The sequence below is a fragment of the Neovison vison genome, chromosome 2 (assembly GCF_020171115.1).
Source record: "Neovison vison isolate M4711 chromosome 2, ASM_NN_V1, whole genome shotgun sequence".
In the NCBI taxonomy this organism is placed as follows: domain Eukaryota; kingdom Metazoa; phylum Chordata; class Mammalia; order Carnivora; family Mustelidae; genus Neogale; species Neogale vison.
The window spans coordinates 80420271-80442487 of record NC_058092.1 but is presented as its reverse complement, the minus strand read 5'-3'; the positions used below and the strand labels follow the sequence as shown (position 1 = coordinate 80442487).

Sequence of the window (22217 nt, the reverse complement as noted above, 5' to 3'; positions counted from 1 at the left end):
CAAGTTCTTCTTCGGATCTCAGGAGTTTCCTTCCTAGGGTTTCTGGAGTGGGGGTTGGGTAGAAAAACTATTTCATTCCCCGAATTACATTCCCTCCTCCCTGCCCTCCCGCACAACCCTCCCACACCTGCAACCCACGCCTTAGGAGCAACACCATGGAATGTGGCTCCAACAACCAAGTGTTTCTTCCTTTGGAATCAAGGGTCCTTAAAACTCTTGAGTCGAACCTAATTTAAGTCCTGGCTTTCAACCATAGGTCGTTATCAGCAGCTTCTGTCAGTACTGTAAAAACTGACCGCAGTATGCCCCGCTTTCTTCCTTTAAGCAACAAGAAACTGGGCAAGGAAAGATGTTGGTAAACTCTTATTGACTTTGCTACGGATCAGTGTTCAGAGTCCTTGGCTCATTCTTTCGGTGACCATGTATGCAAGGTCTCGTGGGAACTAGAAGGCAGGGCAGTAGGGAAGGGCAGAAAGTGCACATGGGACATGTGAGAGCTGGTGCCCTACAGAGCAGAACCTGCTTTCAGGTACACAGCAATATCTGAGGAGTTCTGAAGCACACATCTCCATCCTTGATGAAAGTCTCATGTCAAGGCAGTAGAATCCAGATGGACACAAAGTCTTGTGAGCCTAATATATCAGGGTAGGGGTAGTAAAGGAAATGGGACAAGAGAAGGAAGTCTGGAGCGCTTGGGTGGCTCAGTCAGTTAAGTATCTGACTTGATTTTGGTTCAAGTCATGATCTCAGGGTCATGAGATCAAGCCCTGTGTCAGGGCATGGAGCCCGCTTAAGATTCTCTTAGATTCTCTCTCTCTCTCTCTCTCTGTCCTCTCCCCACCTTCCCCTGCTACCCCCAGCACTCTCTCCCTCAAAAGAAAGAAAGGAAGGAAGGAAGGAAGGAAGGAAGGAAGGAAGGAAGGAAAGAGAGAAAAGGAAGTCCTTTAGGAAATATACCACAACCAAGATCTATGGCACAGACACGTGCTGAGCTGTATGTCCACACTGGGTATGTCTTCTGTAATTTCTTAGCATCACTGGTCTTTCTCTCTTTTTGTCTTGTTTTTCCAGATCCGCTTTGTGGTGGAACTTGCATGGCCTTTGTCTTTATTTCTGATCTTGATCTGGTTAAGGAACATCAACCCACTCTACAGCCAACATGAATGTAAGCATGAAGAGGGCAGAAGGGGGGAACCCTGGCCAACCTTTCATTTAGAAAGGTCTTAGGAGTTTGGGGTGCCAGGATTGGATCTACTTATCATCATTTCATGCCTCCGGTGCAGAAAACAGATTCATTGGCATGATACAAATGAACTTTTTAATCCTACATCTTTGCAAATACTTGTATGTGGTTACTGAAGAATTGTGAAATTAGTTTTTGTTTTAGTTGATTTTTTTTTATACCTAAACTCTTACTTTTTTCTAGTTTTAAAGGGAGCATATTATAAATGGGCTCCCTAAAATATTCTGGAGACCAGTTTAGGGAGTTGATATATATAGTGCTGAACAAAAATGAGAAGGGGTAGTACACAGCCATGTGTAGTAATATATTATTTCTTGGATCCCAGAGGTATCCTGGGCCTGGGATAAGCCTGTGAATGTCCCTTTTATTCTCTGCTCCTGGTTTCCAGCGAGGATGACATCTTCTCCCTCTAGGTAGCTGATGCACAGACCTCAGGAAAATATGAACATTCTCAGTGCCTTATTTTTACTCTTCTCCTTCTTGTTCATGTTCTCATGTTCATGAGTTCATGAACTAATGTTCATGAGTTTTAAGCCCCAAGTTCTGGATCAGTCTCCTGTCTATCAAACTCTTGCTTATTTATCTTGTTCCTCCTGCCCCCTCTTCTCCCCAACCCATCACCCCCCCGCACCACCACTGCTAAAGGAGCCCATAACTTGCAACCTTCTTGTGTGCTTGGGGTATGTGCTCATAAAAACAGTTGTGGAAAGAGCAGGTGAACCTCACTTCCTAAAACATCTGAGCAATGTTGTGGAGCCATCTTGGGCTAACATCCCTCCACCATACCCGCCTCTATTCCCCTTCCGCGCTGCCCTTCATGCCTCCATCAAGTGTCTATCACCGCACTGCATGGGGAGCTTGAGAGGAGAGACCCTGTCTCCGGCACTGGGCACATGGCCTGGCATATATTAGATGCTCCTGCTTCTTAAATGTTGATGAATGAAAGAAAACACCTGAGGGCTGGGCTCCTTCCTGCAGAGGCCCAGCAACTAGAAGTGGCATCCCACATGGTTTCCATAAGTAACTCCTTGTCTTCATTTCCTGTCTTCAAGGCCATTTTCCCAACAAGGCGATGCCCTCAGCAGGAATGTTGCCATGGCTCCAGGGGATATTCTGCAATGTGAATAATCCTTGTTTTCAAAGTCCCACCCCAGGAGAATCTCCTGGAACTGTGTCAAACTATAACAACTCCATGTAAGTATTGAGATGCCCCAAATCTCAGGATAGGGCTTGAGGGCATTGGTTCTAAACCTGGGGGCGGTTAAAGACCATTCCTAGAAGCTGATGAAAACCGATGGCCCCTCATCCCCCCAAAATGGACACACACACACACACACACACACATAAAGCATTACATTGTGCATAAGATTTCTGGGTACTTGAGGACTCCAGGTTAATGACCTCTCCTCTGGGGTCTATTTTTAAGTCAAATCCCATAAGAAGAGAGTCTATCTTCGAAATTCCCTTTCAGAGCAGGAGGTGGGAGAACATGTATGAGCATGTCCTAGAGATAGAGGCTCAAGGATGTGCACAGGGTCATCCTTCACCCCTTGGGCTGATCTTGAGTTTACCTGAGGGACATCAACAAGGCTCATTTGGGAGTGGGCTTCACTGTGCTTATATAAACACCGGGTCAGATGGAAACAAGATACCGGGTTACTCCAGTTTTTTGTTTTTTGTTTTTTGTTTTTCCTTAAAGTAGCTCTGCATATAATTCCTCTGGGACAAACCTGCATTTGACTCAAGAAAAGGGACACTTGACAAGTCAGTCCCTTGCTCAGAGGTAGCCTTCCCCACTGGGAGCAAACTATGATTGCTTTTACCCTATCCTGGCAGAGTAGGGTAGTCCTGATAGAGACTTATGCCCTGTAAGCCTGTAATACGTATCTGTTTGCCAATCTTTGGAATATAAAAGGATGGAAGAGGGAGCATCTGTCTTCCTGAGACTGTCTGGAAGGTGACATTTTAGCTGGGAGTGCAGGGCTACAAACACTTCCTGGAGGCTCTAACTTGCAATCTCTAACTTCAGCTTGAGTCCCCTAGAGGGGTTTGAGAAGGAACACTTCCCCATCCATAGAGATGGCGTGCAGTCGCCCAGAGGGATCAGGGAGCCTGGAAGACAGCTCAGTGGGGGCTAGCTGGGGCTTTGGACGGACTGGCACTGGTGGTGTCTAGAACCTGAGGGAGTTGGGGAAGTTCGGCTTCTCACTCCAGCTGTACTCAGCATTAGAACCAGGAAATCCAGGTTTCACATTTCGCACCCTCATTATAGGTGAAATACTGGCTTATTCAAGGCTCTTTTGCCTGCAAGCCACAGAAGCCCATTCCAACAAGCTGTAGCCCTAGAGGGAGATAGATGATATGGACACTAGACCTTCTTGCAAAGCCAGGGGAAGTCAGGCAGGCCTCAGGAGGGGTGGGACAGGAGCTGGATGGCCACAGACCTGCTCTCTCCTCTCTGGGCCTGCAGGGTTCAGCCTCTGTCCCTTTGTCTGTGCAACAGCTATATTTACCTCTCTCCACCGACCAATGTCCCTGCTTCTCAATGCCTGTGCTGGCTCTGGTTGCCCAGTTCAGAGCACCTTGCCTTGGGCAACTGGAAGGACATCTTTCAATACCATTCAAATTCCTGGGAACAGAGATGATTGATTCAACTTCATTTTCCTCATCTGGTCAGCCATGGCAGAGGGCATGTGCGTGTGTATGGGTGTGTAGGTGCCCACTTACAGGGAGGAACTTGTTCATTAAGCATGGCTGTCCATGCCTCTGAATGGCTGGCCAGGTGAGGTCTCCGAGAAGTGGCAAACTCTGGGAAGAGCCTTCTTTGAATATCATCTTTGAATGTCATCCTGCTGAAGGCTTCTCTGGGTGGGAAAGTCATAGAGCATGGGGTTAAGAGGTGAGTCGGCCCTGCTGAAGCTGGAAAACTGAACAAAATGCTCACCCGCCCTATGAGCCTGTTTATACAATGAAGTTGAAATAGCCTTTTCTCCTTTGGCCTTGGTGGTATTAAAATGATATGTAGTGTCATAGCTAGGGCAAGCATATGGGGTCTCCAAAACTAGCAAGCAGTATTATTACTATTATGAAAATGACAATATCTTTGCTAACGAAGCTTTGTCTTTCTTACAGCTTGGCGAGGGTGTTTAGAGATTTTCAAGAACTTGTTATGAAGGCACCAGAGAGACAGAACCTTGGCCATGTTTGGAAGGAACTTCAAACCTTGTCTCAACTCATGGACACCCTCCGGACTCACCCCGAGAGAGTAGCGGGTATGCTGGGCTTGCTCCTTCTCATCCATCACTTGCCTCTCCCTTGCCTTACCTGTCAGAGAAGGAGATTTAGTGCGGAAAGATACTAAAGGTGGCAGGAAGGAAGGGCTCTAGAGGTGGCATGAAGCTCACCTTGGTGAGGACTCCTCTTTCTATCAGTTTAAGAGTTAGGAAGTTGAGAAGGGCAGGAAAGTTCTCGTTCCAGGCAAGTCTAGACTCAGAAAGGAGAATGCCGGAGTGGTTGCGCTCTGGGAAGCATGAAGCTAGGTTAATTCTGGAAGCAGGAGGAAAAGGGTAAAGGGAAAGGTGTGGGAGTATTTTCATGGAGCACTAGAGAGTGAGCTAACCAGGACTGCGTGGAAGCAATGCCAAGTAAGGGGCCAGAGAGGTCAGAATGTGTATGTTTATCATGGTGTAAATATGCACGATCATTCCATTTCTTCCAGGGATATTCAGCCTCCCGGGCCCTGAGGCACAGCAGATGTAGAGGGAGATGATACGGGGCTGGGGTTTTAAGGAGGTACTGCAGAAGGTCCAGGAGGCAAGGACTTTAGGGTGGTGACTGGAAAACAGGCATCGGGTCCAGGCTGCAGAAGGATGGATGGGGAAACCAGAAATACTGAAATGGCCTGGGGAAGATCAGGGGACAAGAGAACAGAGGCCCCTGGGAATTCCACAGTCCTGTGGACAGTCCCCTCTCAGCCCCTGTTTAAGGATGGGTGTGCTGAGCGGGATAGAGGGCTTGATGACTGTGGTCAAAGTGTGAGCTCTGCAGATCCAGGATTTCAAAGGTAGGCAGGAGCAGGGAGAAGAAGCCCCTGGGTATGGCCGGGGTGGCTGAAGCTGGGCAGAAGTGAAGGTTGAGCTGATGAGGATACCAAGGGACCAAGAAGCCAGGCTGTTGGGAAACTGTTTGTGTGGGCAGGTAGGGGAGATGGTTACCAGGGTAGGACAGTCACTTGGGCTCAGGAGCAGTGAGGGCCGGATGTGTCAGAGGCTTGGGCACGAGCTGGAAGCCTCCCCCCACTAACCCTCCATCATCCCCAGGAGGGCAGATGAGCAGCTGAGAGGGAGAAAACCCCGCCAGAAATCTAGGGGTCTCTGCAGTCCTGCAGGGGAAGCGTGACCACCAATGGGGGAAGACTGTGAAGGCTTGCAGCTTAGAAGCAGTGAAGAGGTCCTGCATGCATCCTGTGTTGCTAGGACAGGGGGGCAGGGGGGAACCTTCGGGATGGCCTCAGAGGATGACGGGGATGAGCAAGGGGTCTATCAAGGGGACGGAGAGGCTGGATACAACGGTTCCTGTTCAGGGTTCTGAAAAGAGAAGTGGGAGAATGGTAGGAATCAGCCCCCCAGGGGTCCTCACTCATGCAGCTGGAGAGACGGATCAGAGCGGGTACCCACGCTGAGGGCTCCCAAAGCAGAGGTGGAAGGACAGAAAGAACAGTGACCACACCTTGGGGAGGGTGGTGGAGGGATGTGGGGGGCGGGCTTCAAGAGAACAGAACTCCAGAGGGGCAATTATCCTTAGGAAAGTATTATCTTCTTCCTACCTGGCCACCTTTTCCCTTCTCTCCCTATGGGAGCAATGAAGGACAGGAGTATGTTCAGAGAGCATGTTGAGATGACTTCATTACATTTTATTTCTCTTCAAAATAGTAACACATGGACTGTAGGTAGTAATATTCTACAAACCAGATTATAAACATGACCTTCTGTGCTGCCCTGGATAGCTCAAGCTGGAGGACCTTCTAAAGTGTGAGCACACGCAGAATTTTCGTAGTAAGAGAAACAGGGGAGAGGCAGCAACCGGAAAGCACTGTTTTCCAGGATTCGAGAAGCAGATGAGAACATGGGCTGTCTAACCCCTGGAGTGATTACCTACCTCATTCATCCTGTGGGATCTGGAATGAGGCAGACATTTCGTTTTGTTGTCTCATTGTCAGACTCTAATTATCTCATTTCAAACCACAATTTCTCTGCGGTCTTTATAGTGTGTATATGAGAACCAAAGTCACAGCCTCCCAACCTCAACACAGGATTAGTTTTGAATTGGCATACAGGTGGTTCCTTCGCTGGCCTTCAGTCTGTGGAGGGAAGTTCTCTAAAGGAGAGCAGCTTCAGAGGTCTGGAGAGACAGGGTGGGAAAAGGTCAGCCAAGGCTCCCCAAAGGAATCTGGGGGCTGGGAACAAAGATTCCACAGCACCCCTGACCTTGGTGGCCATAAGACGGGACGGGGGGCCATCCCCAAAGTCTCTGAAGGAATTCTAGGCCAGGCATCTAAGATTTCCCAAGTATCCACCATCAGGATGGCAGACTATTTCAGGGTCCATCCCAGGGTCACTTGGGGACTTGCTCACTGTCAACACTGAATCCTCGGCCCAAAGCCCCTGTGGAGGGTAAAGCCTTGGAGAACGAGGTGGGCGGCTGTCATTGGTATGTGCTTTTGCCTGTCAGTTTCCAGTCACCTGGGAAAGTATGCCGATGGCTGACCCAGGTGGCCTTTTCTTTTCCTAGCAAACCTGTTGTACAGCATTCTCCCCAGGGGAGGATTAATGGTAAAACACCAGACGTGAAGCCCCCTCCCCTCTCAGCCCCAAGCAAGCACTGTGGTCTCTCAATCATCTTCAGACCCCTTCTTCCCACGAGCCCCACACATTCTCCTGGCTTCCCTCCCACCCCAACCCTCAGGTCCCCTTGGCTCCATGGGCCTCAGCAGCCCCCTCCCCCAACCTCTTCCCAGGGAAGCGAACAAGAAGAACCACATTTTAAACAAAATTTATTTTTCTTTCCTCAGGCCCCCAGTTCACATTTCTCCCTCGGGAGTCTAGTGGAGCTTCTGTCTGGTATCAGCCACCTCTTACATCTTGGGCCCCACACTCTCACTACAGGGCGACCCCCACCCGTCTCTGTGGAACCACCATGCTCCTGCCCCTTCCCCCATAGGGCCACAGCAGCCCAGTCACCTGGGTGAGGCGGAGGGAATGGCTTCCCTCCCCAGCAAGATATTCTTAGGCAAGGTCAGGCGAGTGAGTTAAAGAATAACGAATTGACAAACAGTCAAATGGGTTGCCGACTCTCAGGTCACAACCACAAGTATTTATTGGGTGCCTCCTGTCATTCCACAGGTGTTCGTCGAGGCCCTGATTCCACGTCAGGCTCTCATGCTTCGTGTCAGAGAGAGGTGTCCTCAAGGGCTTACCTCTGTGCGCCCAGCATTGCTAGCATGATGAGGGATAAAATGAAGGCAGGGTCCTTAGCCCCCTCCTCTCCAGAGACTCGTGTGTGTGTGTGTGTGTGTGTGTGTGTGTGTGTGTGTGTCCAGGGAGCCCCTGAGGCCAGTGTAGGACATAATGCTGACTATGAAGAAGTGATTGTGAGAAAGAAGAATGACCGAGCTGGGGTCCAGCGGAAGGAAGAAAGGAAGCTGGGTTTGGAAGATGACAAGACTTATGTTATCAGAAAAAGGGGAAGGCAAGAATAAAATAGAGCAGCCCCTTTCAGACCCCCTCCTGCTCCTGGGATCCCTCCTATATTCTGACTTCCCAGGGGCCTTTGGGCTTTCCCCGTGGGAAAGGTGGTAACACTGCCTGGTAACACAACTCCCCCAGAGTCTGTCGTGAAGCGGAGACTCGGGTCTTATGGTCCCTGCCCTAGCTACATGGGCAGGTCCCTGGCTTGACCCATCCCCTTTGAGGAGGAAATGAGCAGCAACCTCCATCTGGACCAGGCCCTTCAGGGAAGCACCCAACCTGAAGACAGAAGGGGAGGCTGTCAAGCACTCAGGGGAGTAGGTAGGCCTCTTGGCTTCCTGGTGAAGGGAGAATTTGGGGGAGAGAAGATGAGGTGCTGGGGTATTAGGAGCAGGAAGGAGCAGGAGCACTGGATAATTAGAGTTAGACAAAGGAGAACTAAGAGGTAAATAGTCAACCAGGCTCCTGGGGGAGTTGGGATGTACACATGGGCACTTTCATGAAACCCAGATGTTTTCCCTTAATGTTGAAATGATTTCCTAAGTATCTGGGCCTGTAAGCATCTTTTCTGGCCAGCACCCCGTGAACTGTGGCAGTGGCCCACTTGAGGTTGAGTGTTGGCCCTGTAAGCAGGCAGCGGAGGTGGTTAGCCTGGGGGTGAAGCTCCTGGGAGGCGTCAAATAGTAATATAATCAGAACAAGCATCTATGAAGGGGGCCCATGTTTTCAGACCTGGGAGGCCACTTCACAGTCCTTAGCCCAAGTCACCCTCACAATACCCCTGTGAGGTGTGCAAAGTACAGACACAAAGCATTCAATCACTTTCCGCAGGGTCACCTTAACAGCTAGGAGTCCTTAATGCCTCCTTATAAAAAATTTCTGCTTTTAGTACGTCCCGAGGAAAGCCAGGGGGAATGTAACTGGGGCTGATCAAGGCACAAAATTATAAGTTCAGGCAATAGACCATCTCCTATTTCCCTCCTAAAGCTTTTCTTGCCCCAAACAGGCCCCTTTCTCCTAGCCTATGTCAATACCCCAAGCTTAGAGTCTTAGCTGAGATGACAGAAATGCCAGGAAGAGCCCTCTAACCCATGACAACACAGTGTGGGCACGGCATGTAAGTCCTCTCATTCCACACTAGGCTTTTTCAGCCTTAACACTAATGATATTTTGGACCAGATGGTTCTTTGTTTTGTAGTGGGGAGGGAGTTATTCTGTCCATTGTGGATGTATTACCAGCATCCCTGGCCTCTACCCCGTAGCACCTCCCCAGTTGCTGCACCCAAAAATGTCTTCAGACATTGCCAAATGTTCCCAGGGGAGACAAAATTACCCCACTGTACTTCCTCACCCCCATCTGGTTGAGAGTCGCTGTTCTAGACCAATTCTACAACACAGCTGATGACCTTTCCCCTGTCCTGAGCTAACTTCTTCCACTTTTTGTGCCTCCTCACTAAGTTTTGCCTGGCTGCATCATCAGTAAATGCTGTGACTGTGCTGGTGACAGCCTAGGGGCAGGTGTCCTGACCTCCAAGCTGCCTTGGAACCCAAGAACAGAACCTTCTGCTGAAAGCTGATTAGAAATGCTTCCAACATGTTCTACATGTTCTCCCTTTTTTGACTTATTCCCCATTTGACACCCTGTTCTTTCATTCATATACAGGAAGAGGGATACGAATTCGGGATGTCCTAAAAGATGAAGAAACACTGACACTATTTCTCACGAGAAACATTGGCCTGTCTGACTCAGTTGTCTACCTTCTGGTCAACTCCCAAGTTCGTCCAGAACAGGTAGGTGGAGATCACTGGCCCCTGGAGGGGAGGGGAGGGGTGAACCCCGAGCCTGAGAAAAAACAGGGGAGACCTTGCATTATTTTTCCTTCTTGTTTCATGTTCAAAATCCATGATTTGTTCCAAATATTCAGAAAAATACCGGGGGGGGGGGGGTCAGTTGAAATAACGAGCCTTCCTGGCATAGGATTATGAAGCAACCCATCCTGGCAGCACTTCAAACAACTCAGATTTGTATAACTGGAAAGAACCTCGGAGAACACGTGGCTCAGAATCCTCTTAGAACTGAGGAAACTGAGGTTTACTCACGTATTCATCAAATATTCAGGGACATTCTAGGTACTAAAATACAGTGTGAACAACATAGGCAAACCTTTCACTCTAGGAGCTTATAGCCCTGCGGGGACAGCAGGTGATCATCAAATAAGCAAAGATATATATGGAGCATTTCCGGGTCAAGATAGGTGCTGAGAGGAAAACCTGGCAGAGCTGGGTGTTAGGGAGGGTCTAGGAGGCATGGGATGGAGGCAGACTGAAATGAGATGGTCAAGGAAGGCCTTCCTGCTGAGATGGTATCTGAACCCACCTGACTAAGCAGAAGGCAGCGGTGGGAAGCGCTGGGAGAAGAGAGTTCCAGGGTGAGAAATGGGCTGCGCATGCGCAGTGTGTGAGTGCACGGAGCTGATCTTCCCCTGGCTCCAGACCTCTGATTGCCTGCACGTTTTCTTCTCAGGGCCAGGCAAGCTCCTTCTTCTGTCCCCACTGCACTCTCTGACCCATGCCCCCCCAAAATCTGTCTCATGCATTTCATAATCTCCTATATGTATTCAGAGTGTTTTTAAAACCCCTAATACATGACTTTCCCCATCTGTGGGAGTTCTGGGCCTCAGGGGCTCCTGCCCAGCCTCCTGGGCGTGCGGGTTTCTGGCTTGATGAACAAAGTGAGAATGCAAGATAAGCAGGGGCCCAATAGTGCAGACACCCCTCCCGCCTCTCCTGGCCAGGTCTGCACCTCCTCCAGACTCCAGGGGAGACTGAGACATAAACAGAGAATTTCAGGGCCTGTGTCAGTACTGAGATAAAAGTCTGCACCCAGAGGAGGGAGGGGGTACCCCAGACGCCTGGGCAGGGCTGGCTCTGTCCAAAGGGGTTTTCGGGCTGGTCCCCTGCAGCGTGGTGAAGAAACCCATACCTGCTTTTCTGGCTTCTTAGACTGTGAGGTTTCCCCTGAAACCACATGAGGGGAACTGAGGGTCAGCCCTGAGACAATGTGTCAGAGCCTTTGGAGAGCAGAGCCTGCACTGTCCAAGCCCTTGAACTCAGACCTGGCTGCCCTGCTCCCCTCTCCTTCCCACTCCCACCTGGGTGGGGGCAGGGCGGGGGATTGGTGGGCCAGCATCCACAGCTCATTCTCTGCTTTGCTTTCTCTTAGCTCATAAAACTCAAGTCCTGGAAATGCCTGTGATGACTTCCAGTTGGTAATAAAAGGGAGATGGAGATAAGGGCAGGAATTTAGGGGAAATTTCTTTCCAGCTCCTCACTGACGGGACATTTGGGTCTCAGTTGCTGTGCTGTTGGCATCAGAGCTGAGCCTTTCATGTGGGGGGAAGGGGCCAGTGTCACTGGATTATGCTATTGTGTAGGGTTGCTCCCTCTGATTAACTGGTGCTTCCCTGATTAGCAAATGTCAGAGCTTAAGAGGAAGCACAGAGCTCCTGCTACTGGAGAGGCTGGTCCTGTTGTCCCAGCTCCTCTGGGCCCTATGCCCTCCCTGCTTCTCCGCATGGTCGCCAGCTGCACCTGCTTCCCCATCTCTGTCTCAGGCCTCCATCCAGTTGTGCCACTCCTTACCAGCACCGTCCACCACCGTTTTCCTCCACGATGGAGGGGGCTCACCGTTATCAAGCCCGGCAGTTAGCCATTTCCATAGTGGTTTCCACTGTTAGCCACAGTAGCTGAGGAACTGAATTTTAAATATTACTTAATGTTGATTAAACTTAAATAGCTACATGGCGCTTACAGCTCTCTGCTTAGTCTCAGCAAACATGGGATTTTGTTCTTCATCAGGACTGCGTGCCCCTCCGGGGTCCTCTCTGCCTGGTACCGGAGATCCCCCTCTCCCCATCTAGGAAATTGTTAGACGATGAGAGTGGAATCGTTGTTTGGCTCATCACTCACTCCACCCCCCAAGCCCAGCCTTGAAACTCCTGGACTTGCTTCAAGGCCCAGCTCAAGTGTTGCCTCCCTGGTGAAATCATTCATAAACCCTCCCTTCTTTGTTTTGCCTACTCCCACTTTCCTACTCAGCAAAGAGCTAATGGGTAGTGATGAAGCACAAGCTCTGGGTTCAAATCTCAGCAAGGCCACGCAGTTAACTGTGTGACCTCGAGCAAGTTAAACAACCACTCTGTGCCTCTGTGTCCTCATTTATAAACTGGAAACAGCAAAAGTGCTTATGATTGTTATGGGGGTCAAAAATAATTAATATATGTAAAGCACAAAAACGGTGCCTGGCACACAGGAAACACTGAAAAACACTGGCTGTTCTTAACACTCCCTCTTCTGTGCTCTGGTTTCACTATATTCAATTTAGCACTTACCACTCTTTAAATGCCTGCATGTCCAGCCAGCCGGTAAGCAGCTTGGAGAGCAGAAAACTCACCTTATTCTCTGTATCCCCCGTAACTGTTCTAGTCCTTGCAGAAAGGGACTCAGTGAATGGGCATTGAATGAATGAGTCACTTTGTGAAAGAAGGAGCTGGGACCTTCATGATGTTCCAGCTTTCCCACTAGCCTGCTGTGTAATTTCTCCTCCATCACTTTTCTCCCCTAGAATATTCGAGGTTTGGACAAAGTGAGCTCATTGATTCCCTCCACCTCAGAATGTTTTAGATGCCAAGATTAGGGTTGGGGCTGTGAAGCAATGTGTGGGCAAAACAGGAAAGCTGTTGGAACGTGAGCTTGGTTACAGTCGCCTGAGATTGATGGAGTCCACACCAACCCAGTGTCAGCCGTGACCTCATTTAGTGGGAGGTAGTGTTGGGGTCATCGGATCACCCTGAGAACTGTGTCATCAGAAGCCCTGGGGAGACTACAGAGGCCAGGGAAGGCCATGAACCTGTTCATGGTACTTGGGGGTGGGGAGTCCAAGACTCTAGGAGGCCAGTTACTATACTAGGTGGCCAAGGATCTCTGGCTAGGGTTGTGGCCTCCTTGGTCTCTGAGGCCATCATAGGGACTGTGATTCAGTCCAAGGGTGATTGTCCATGAGCTCCACAGGAGCTAGAGGTTGTGCTAGCCAGCAGTTGAGTGTGACCCAATAAATACAGGATACCCACTTTGGTTTGCATTTCAGATAAATGAATAATTCTTAGCATAAGTATGTCTAATTTGGACCTATTGGGGACATACCTGTACTAAAAGCTATTCACTGTTTATCTGAAATTTAGATTTAACTGGGTATCCAGGATTTTTATTGGTTAAATCTGTTGAGAAAGGAGAATGGGGGCTGGTCATTTGCCATCACTCTAAATCCATTCTAGCCACTACCTGTCCTTAGCTTCAGGGGAAAAGGTCCTGTTGGTACCTTAGCATTATGCTAAGAAAGAAGGCTCATATTTTAAGTGGCTCTCTGATGAAATGAGGCTTGGGAGTGTGTTAATTTGCTGTGACTGCTGCAAGAAACCATCACAAACTTAGTGGCTTCAAACAACACAAATGTATTCTCTATGGTTCTGGAGATTGGATGTCTGAAAGTCCAGGTGTTGGCAGAGTTTCATTTCTTCCTGGGGGATCCAGAGGGAAATCCATTTCCAGTTTCCAGAGACTCTCCACGCTCTTTGGCTGGTGGCCTCCTTTCATCTTCAAGTCCCACAGTGGCCAATCAAGTCTTTCTCATGTCACATTACTTTGACATTTTTTTCTTCTTACTTCCTCTTCCACCAGCTTTTAAAAAAAACAAAATAAAATAAAACAAAAAAAACCAAAAACCCTTGTGATCACATTGGGCCCACCTAGATAATCCAAAATAACCTCTTTATCTTCAAGTTGGCTGATTCGAACCCTCAATTTCATGTACAATCCGAATTCCCGTTGCCCTCCAACATAATGCTTTCACAGCATCTATGGATTAGGATGTGTCCATCTTTGGGGTAGCTGGGATTCTTCTACCCAGGGAGGTTTCCAGTGTTGCTTCTCCTCCCTGCAGTTTGCTCACGGAGTCCCAGACCTGATGCTGAAGGACATCGCCTGCAGCGAGACTCTCCTGAGACGCTTCATAATCTTTAGCCAGCACCATGGGGCACAGACAGTGCGTGACGCCATGTGCTCCCTCTCCCAGGGCACCCTGCAGTGGGTGGAAGACACTCTGTATGCCAACGTGGACTTCTTCAAGCTCTTCCGTGTGGTAAGGGAGGTATTTAGCTGCTGACCCCTTGGAAGGTGATTCTTGGGTGCAGGGCGATCTGGTGGCAGGTCATCGGGGACTCGTGAATTGATGGTCAGGAGGGCATGAGCCTGTTGTTCAAGACAGTTCTTGAGGAAGCTCCAGGCTCCAAAGACCCAAGGAATCTTTACCGATATTATTTTTAGAGCAGCAGCCCAGGCACCCAGGAGTCACTTTAGGTTCACCATTAGTTATGCAGTTGTGGCAGGTCTGAGTCCTTCCCAGTGTGGGATAAATCCTCTCTACCACCTCTAGCGGTGTGGAAAGGAGGAGTCCTGATTTGACTGCCTGTCCTACTATTTTCTAAGACAGTTGACCTTTGCTGGCCCCATCGCTCATCTATGTAACAAATACAATACTTTATAGAATGGCAGGAAAAGATACATAAAAGAAAAAAATATATGCAATCATTAAATAAATTTCAATACATCAGAGCGTCACACTCTGGGTCTGGTCTTGACCACAGATGTTGCTGTTTCCGGGTAGAAAAGAATAACAGAAAATTCCATAGTTTCAAAAATTTGGAATGCCCTCATCTAGTTCAACCCCGTGTTCTAGAACTGCATCCTAGATACACTTCTTGGGACCTGATAATACTTCCTCTTTTGCTAGAAGGATGAGAAGGAATTATAAAAAGGAGGTGAACAATAGCAGTTCTTACACTTCAGAGTGTATGAGCATCATGAGAGAAGCTGGTAAAAGATGCAAATTCCAAATTGCCATCTCTGGAGACTGATTCAGAAGGTCTGGGCTGGGCCCAGCATCTGCCCTGTTAACCTTAGGTGGTTCCAATGGAGGTCATTGTAGGCCATGTTTTCAGAAACACTCAAAACTAAAATTCTTCAGAGAAAATGACATATGTAAAAATATACATATTGTTTCTATAATTATAAAATGTTTCTAGGATCCAATTTTTTTTTCTTGTGCCATTTTAATTTCTGAAACTGTTACAGGGTATGCCAATCATGAGAACTTGGTTCAGGAATTTGTGTTTTGCCTTTTTATGGTTGCTCTCTCAAGTCCCAGAAAACCCACTCTCAGCTCATCTTAAAAAGAAAGTTGAAGGCTTTTAAAAACAACAACAAAAATAAAACAAGAGCCCTCAGTTTCTGGCAGAGTCCACACTTGATTCCTTTCTTTTTTTTCTTTTTAAAGATTTTATTTATTTATTTGACAGAGAGAGATCACAAGTAGGCAGATAGGCAGGCAGAGAGAGAGAGAGGGAAGCAGGCTCCTTGCTGAGCAGAGAGCCCGATGCGGAACTCGATCCCAGGACCCTGAGATCATGACCTGAGCGGAAGGCAGAGGCTTAACCCACTGAGCCACCCAGGCGCCCCTACACTTGATTCCTTTCAAAACGTGACTTGCCCTTGGAACATTCCTCCACAACGTTCCCAGTTCATCAGGGTGGGTCTCCAGCATGGCAAGAGGGGTTAGTACTTAGCTAAGCCATCACCCGTGAGAGCCCAGGACCCCAGATACAGGGAGAATAAAAAGGCCTGTGGTTCAAACGTCTCTGTCTAAAATTCCAAAAGGAAGTCAATTTTATATGTACTGCTTGGTTTGTTTTCAGAATCATAAGTGTGAGTAAGGTAATAAAGGTCCTTTATGCTGGGCTGCTGAACAGCAGCAAAGCCAGGGACCAGTACCTGTGTTTGCAGAGGTGTTAATGTCCCTGGGCACCCAGGGTCGTGCAATCCCCTGGGCAATAGAAAAAAGGCAGAGTTATGCATCTCTTTTTAAAGTGCCTCAGCTGCTTGTGCCAGAAAATGTAGCCTTGGAGTATAGCCGGCCATACAGGGAAGACAGTTCTGGCTGTAGCAGGATCAAGGGAGACCTGGGCAAAACTTTCCACGAGGGGCTGGAACCAAGCTCAGATCACTGGCTTCAAAATGCTTATCACAGAAGAAAGACCAGAAAATCTTTCCTTCTACAAGTGCTAGAGGTCAGGAACCAGAGAACTTCAGCTGGTGGCCCTTACTGACCTGAGACACAGCCCATGTGCTTGCTCACTATTCATGAGTGCATGCCCTCAAACCTGACCCAGGTACCTTCAAGGGGCCAGGCACTGTGCTGAGGCTGAGGTTCCAACCATGACCCTACCACCTCCACTGAACTCTTAGCTTGAGAAAAGCAAAAAGGCCATGTCATAGCAGTTGGTGTTAGAAACACCAAACACCGATAACGTTTGGGTGCTGGAGCAGTGGTTCCCAGCCTGGCTGCACACTGAACCACCTAAAGAGCTTTTAAAAACTACCAATGCCTGTCCCCCAACCCCAGAGATTTTGATTCCATGGGCCTTTAGTGTTGTTGTTGGTTTTTTTGTTTGTTTTTTTTTGTTTGTTTGTTTTTTAAGATTTTATTTATTTATTTGACAGACAGAGATCACAAGTAGGCAGAGAGGCAGGCAGAGAGAGAGAGGAGGAAGCTGGTTTCCTGCTGAGCAGAGAGCCCGATGCAGGGCTCGATCCCAGAACCCTGGGATCATGACCTGAGCCGAAGGCAGAGGCTTAACCCACTGAGCCACCCAGGCGCCCCACCTTTAGTGTTTTTAAAAGCTTCCCAGATCATTCTAATGTCCAGCCAGGTTGGATTCACTGACCTAGAACATAGGAGTTTGGTTCCCAGGTTGAGAATCACTGATCTAGAACATAGGAGGTTGATTTACAGTCTCAGTTTCCGTATACCAAGCAAAATAATAATATCCCAAATGCCACCAAGACCTCAAAGCACTTTCATTTGATCACCCATGAGACCAAGGTGCTGTGGACCCATCCTCCCTGCCATTCTCTTAACAAAGACAGTGTGTAGCCCCAGAGATAGCCTGGAAGGGAAAACCCAGCAGGACTACCGCTACCTACCCTCTTCTTGCTCCGGCTCATGTCTGTGGGGAAAGACCAGACCAAGACAGAATCCATGGAGTACAAGCAAAGAAGACGGCCACACTTTCCGGTGCCCTTGAAATGTGCTTCTTCATTTGAGAAGTGGACAGAGTGGCTAAACATTTTTTTAAATAAAAATTACTAATAAGGAAACCCAAGAGAAACTGCAGGCATGAAGACAGGATTTTTGCTTTTATCACTCCTGTACCCATCTTAACCGCATTTTCAGAAAAACCCTGAGGCACACAGAAAGGCTCACGGAAGATCCTCAGACCCTGGGAGAGGGACATTGAGAAGGACATCGGGGAAGCAGCGGCAGCTCAGAGGCCAGGGGCGGGGGCCTCTCTGGACTAGACTGTTATTGCAGCTGGTTGGCGGGCAGCCACGCTTAGCTCCAGTACCACGGAATGTGGTGCCTTCTGTTCTCCTGGACTGTTTCTCATATGCATGTATACCAGTGTGCAAATAAGGTTTTATTAAATGCCAAGGCAGTGCTCATTAACAAAGAGGGGCAATGTCAGTAAGCTGGGGTGATGGCCCTGGGTCCCGCTGTGGAAGGAGCTGGGTCCCAGGTGGGTGGGAGTGCAACCTCCAGACCTGGCCCTCGAAGCTGAGGGGATCCCAGAGGAGGGTTTGGCTGTTAACACCACCTGGGGCCAGCTGTGTTTTCCCTCGGCCCCATGGAGATCAGAAGCCAGTGTTCTCATCCTCAAATAATCCCAGCACAGTCCCCATGGCCTCACTCCACCCACCCGTCCCCATACATACACTCACGCACACCCAGCGCACGTGCCTGCTGGGGCATGCGCACAGGCATGCAGGCGCACACGCGCACTGGATGCAGGGGGGGGCGGGGCGGGCGCGGGGGTATCTAGGTGGGCTGTCAGGTGCTCGGCTTTTTCTCTGAGGAGCTGTAGGCACTCTTGGTCGGCGTGGCTGAGCTTGCCTCCACCTGTGGTCCCCTCGGACTTGATGCCCCCCCAGCTGGAAAACCGACAGCGCGGCTCGGCCCCCCCCCCACCCCGGTATCGGTATCATGTATCATGCCAGCTAACATTACCTGAAACATTTCACACCTCGTAAAAATGGTATGTCAGTTTCGGGTGAGGGGTTGGGACGTTTCCCATCTGATTTGGCCCAGGGCACGAAGGCCCCTCCCCCTCCTCCTCTTCCCTCTGCGGTCCTTCCTGTTTTCTCTCTGACTCTGGAGCACAGCTTTGAAATCTTGCTGAGAAGCAAATCTGTCCCTTCTGCTCTGAATGTTTATTTGTGGAAGTTCGGCAGGGGAACGGAGGCTGTGCCAAGACCTGCCACACTGCTGGGAAATCTGAGTTTCCCTCCCTTCCCCCTTCTCAGTGGATGTTGATAGAGGAAATTTGGCCTCACCGGCATTTTGGCCCCCGGTTTCCCCCCTTTGCAATCGCTTCCAGTGTGGCATGATTCAGTTTTCTTTACTTGCCCTCAACCACTGTTCTGTCGCAGTTTTTACTTTTCAGATTTCATTTCATCCGTGTCTCTTTGACGGTAGGGTGGCCGAACATTGATTTGGGAGGGGCCACAGGACCCAGTCTTGGGGTTGCTGACTACATGTGCCTTTCAATGTCCTGCTTTGTTCTTGGCTCTGCTCCCTAAATTGCAGAATAAATGTGGGTGGACTGCTTGCTGCCCAGGGTGAGCTGACCATGGTTTCTCTTCTCCAGGATCTTTCATTGCAGTTTGTTAAATTCAACTTAACCATTTCAATTTTTGGACAATATTGCCGTGTCATAATTCTCTGGAAAAGCCCCACATCTCCAGGAATTTATAATGAGGTCCCATTAATGGCTTAACCTCATGATCTCCTCTCCCTTCTGATTCTGAATCTTTGGGTTGTCAACTTTCTCCTGCTTCTGTGTGAGGGTTTTGAGAGGGAAGAAGGAAAGGAGTGATACTCAGTGCCAGCAGTGTGAGGTGAGGGGTGGCGGTGGGGGCAGCAGGGCTGTTGAGTGGAAAATAAAATTAAGTCAGAAGATAGGTTTTTTGGAGCGCCTGGATGGCTCAGTGGGTTGGGGCCTCTGCTTTCAGCTCAGGTCATGATCTGGATGGAACCTGCTTCTTCCTCTCTCTCTGCCTGCCTCTCTGCCTACTTGTGATCTCTGTCAAATAAGTAAAATCTTTGAAAAAAAAAAAAAAGATAGGTTTTTTTTTTGTTTTTTTGAAAATTACGAAGCCCACAGCAAGTATGTTATAGAGCATTAGTATTTATTCTGCTTATATCTATGAAACTTTGTGTCTGTTTTAATCAAAATCTTCCTTGTGCAAATGAATTTCAGTAAAGAAGAAATAAAAAGGAAATAGGAAAGAGAAATATTAATATACATTAAATGGGCCTTAGGCATGTGGGCCTGATTGTCATTAGCCTGCTTTGATCTCTTCTGGGCTCCAGACACACAGGAGGCCACAGCTTATTTCATGATAGATTAGGTATTGTTTTTATGAATTTAAAAAGAAAAAAAATGGAGAAGCAAAATGAAAATGACTTCAGACACGAAAAGACCCCTGTGAAGGCTGCTGTTTCCATAATGGTTCCTGGGTCTTGGCCTTTACTTAGCTGATAAAAGGTTGATAACCAATGTTCTGTGGATGGGGTTCTCTCCAGTATAAACTGGTTTTGAGAAGGATTTCATCTCTGATAGTTTGTCAGAACAGTACTTCTTCACTTTTTTATGAATTAGGATTACCTTTGAGAATCTGATAACAGCTCTAAACCTTTTCTCTAAAGAAATATAAGTTCACACAAACAAACAAAGTATAGGGGCTCATGGAGCCTCTGAAGCCAGGCCCCAGCTAAGAACTTTTGTATTAAAATCTCTTTCCTGCCTACCACTAATATATGCTCTTTCTAAAGTGCCTCGCTCAGGATAGCCACAGATTCTCCCTTAACTCCACTTATGAAGTAATCAGCTTCTCCCCGTGAGCGTGAGACCCAATGGTGAGAGGACCAGCTGGGCAGCCTGCTGGAGCATACAGAAACCTGGTGATCAGGACACTGGGTTCTGGCTCTGGGTTGGCCTCTAACTTGCTGTCATTTAAGTGACCCTTGCTTACTTGCTTTACTTGCTACACTCCCCATCTGTAAAATCAAGTTAGCAAGAGCTACACTACCTGTCTCAGAAGATGATAGCAGAAATTCACATTAGAGAAGAGATGGAAAAGCACTTGGAAACAAAAAGCATTTTTGCTCTTACCAAAGCAAGAATGCAGTTGCTTTGCAGAGGCCCCATTGTTCCCTTGTCATTGCTACACTCCCGGAAATGTTCTTCTCAAACACTTAGGTGGGATGTTCTTCTTTCTCAGACCTCTCAGACTAGCATGAGTTCTGTCTCATGCATTGACCTTTTGGCTGCCCCTAGATTCCAAACTCTGTTCTGCTTTCATCAACCACAAATATCAAGACTGAAGTCACAGCAGAGAAAAAAAAGGCCTAGTTTCTTTTGAGCCAAAGAAAGTCCCATCACTTGTCTGTTCACATACTCCAGAGCCCACCCTCTCATCCAGATGCTCTGTCCCCTTCAGTCCTGGGAGACGACATGTCTCTGTGACCTCTCCTGGTAGAGACAGTTTGGCATTTCCCCCAATCCAAGTGATTTAGTCTGAATTCTCCATTCATGACGCATTTCCTGGTACTCAGGGTGTCCCCTCCTGGTTGCCCCCTCACCACTGAAGCCGGGCTTCCTCTCTTTTCATCTGATGCTTAACAACTGTCAGGTTGCAACAAACATACTTCAAATCCACATTCTCCCAGTTGCCTAGCAACAACTTCCCTCCTGGATAAATCTGGATTTCCTGTAGCAGCGGCCCAGGACTGAACACAGCAAGCCTATACTGCCTGTCCACAGCGTCGTCTAATTTTCAACTTGGTTTGGGTGCTTTTAAGACAGTAGTTCATCCTTCCATCAGCTCCCAACGGCCATGTCATCCATGTACACACACTTTTAACCAAAGGCTATCCATTTATCCTTGTGTCAGGTAAATCCTCAGCATAGAAATAATACTGTTTTCTGGATGGTCTTCTTGAATCAGAGAAAGTAAAACACAACAATTTCAACTCACAAAGCATTCTTTTGTGTGCTGGCAGAATGGCATATATTTGATTAATCTATTGGGTCTAGAGCATCATCAAATGTTGCTAAAATGAGATTTCTTTTTTTGTAGCTAACATGCTTCATTCTGCCCTAAGTAAAAAACATTACATAGTCTCATAGGAGAGATAGATTTCTTGTTCCTTGAGAACCCAAACGGAGATCTAGTATAGTCAGAATCTTCTTGATTGCCAGCTATGGCCTTCAGTCCATTTCTTTGAGTATAGATCAAGGCCCAGGAATTGCCCTGCCCCCAAAGGCCAACCATGGCTGATGGGAAATGATAGAGACACACCCTTTCCATGGCCTTATTTATATATCCAGTCTTTCTTCAGAGGCCTAATCAGACCTTGAAATTGGGTTGACAGGGCTCAGTCCAGTTGTGATATGGAAGGGTTACTTGTTATTCAGGAAATCAAGAGAATTTATTGACATAGGAAGCACTGGTATGTGTGTGTGTGTGTGTGTGTGTGTGAGAGAGAGAGAGAGAGAGAGAGAGAGAGAGAGAAAGAGAGAGAGAGAGAGAGAGAGATGATACTTGCCATTTTCATCTATGACCTTTTTTCCAGAAATGTTTTTGCATTTCCATTCAAATAAACTTAGAGCTTCTTCCGGTTCTTTTGGCAGGAACAATCCATGTGAATTTGAATAGATAATGGGGGAAGGAACTACAGGAAGAGGAGAGCCCTGGGAAAGTTATTTTATAATTTATGGCAACATCTGTCAGATGGTTGGTGGCCAGATGTATATGGAAGGGTCCCTAGGCAGGCCAGGCACTGTTCTGAGATGTAAGTGGTAACAGAGATGTGAATCCAAGACCCTCATCATTTACTATCTCCACTAGAAAAAGCCAGGAAAAGAATTGCAACTACAATACCAAGCGCATGGCTGTAGAGACATACCTCATGGGACCTAAAACCTCAATAGGCTCTGTCTTTTTCCTACAAGATTTTAGTTAAGTTACTCATTAATTAATATAACATACTTATT

At 48.0% G+C, this 22217-nt stretch overlaps 1 protein-coding gene across 1 annotated transcript in view; it reads left to right on the top strand.

The window, feature by feature from the left end:
• Nucleotides 1–22217, top strand: part of ABCA4 (ATP binding cassette subfamily A member 4) — a 124117-nt gene that overhangs the window by 5798 nt on the left and 96102 nt on the right. Inside the window, exons 2-6 of the mRNA XM_044238716.1 lie at nucleotides 1072–1165; nucleotides 2296–2437; nucleotides 4376–4515; nucleotides 9653–9780; nucleotides 13988–14185. Of these exons, the coding sequence (XP_044094651.1) occupies nucleotides 1072–1165; nucleotides 2296–2437; nucleotides 4376–4515; nucleotides 9653–9780; nucleotides 13988–14185 (702 nt within the window). The remainder of the gene's footprint in view (nucleotides 1–1071; nucleotides 1166–2295; nucleotides 2438–4375; nucleotides 4516–9652; nucleotides 9781–13987; nucleotides 14186–22217) is intronic.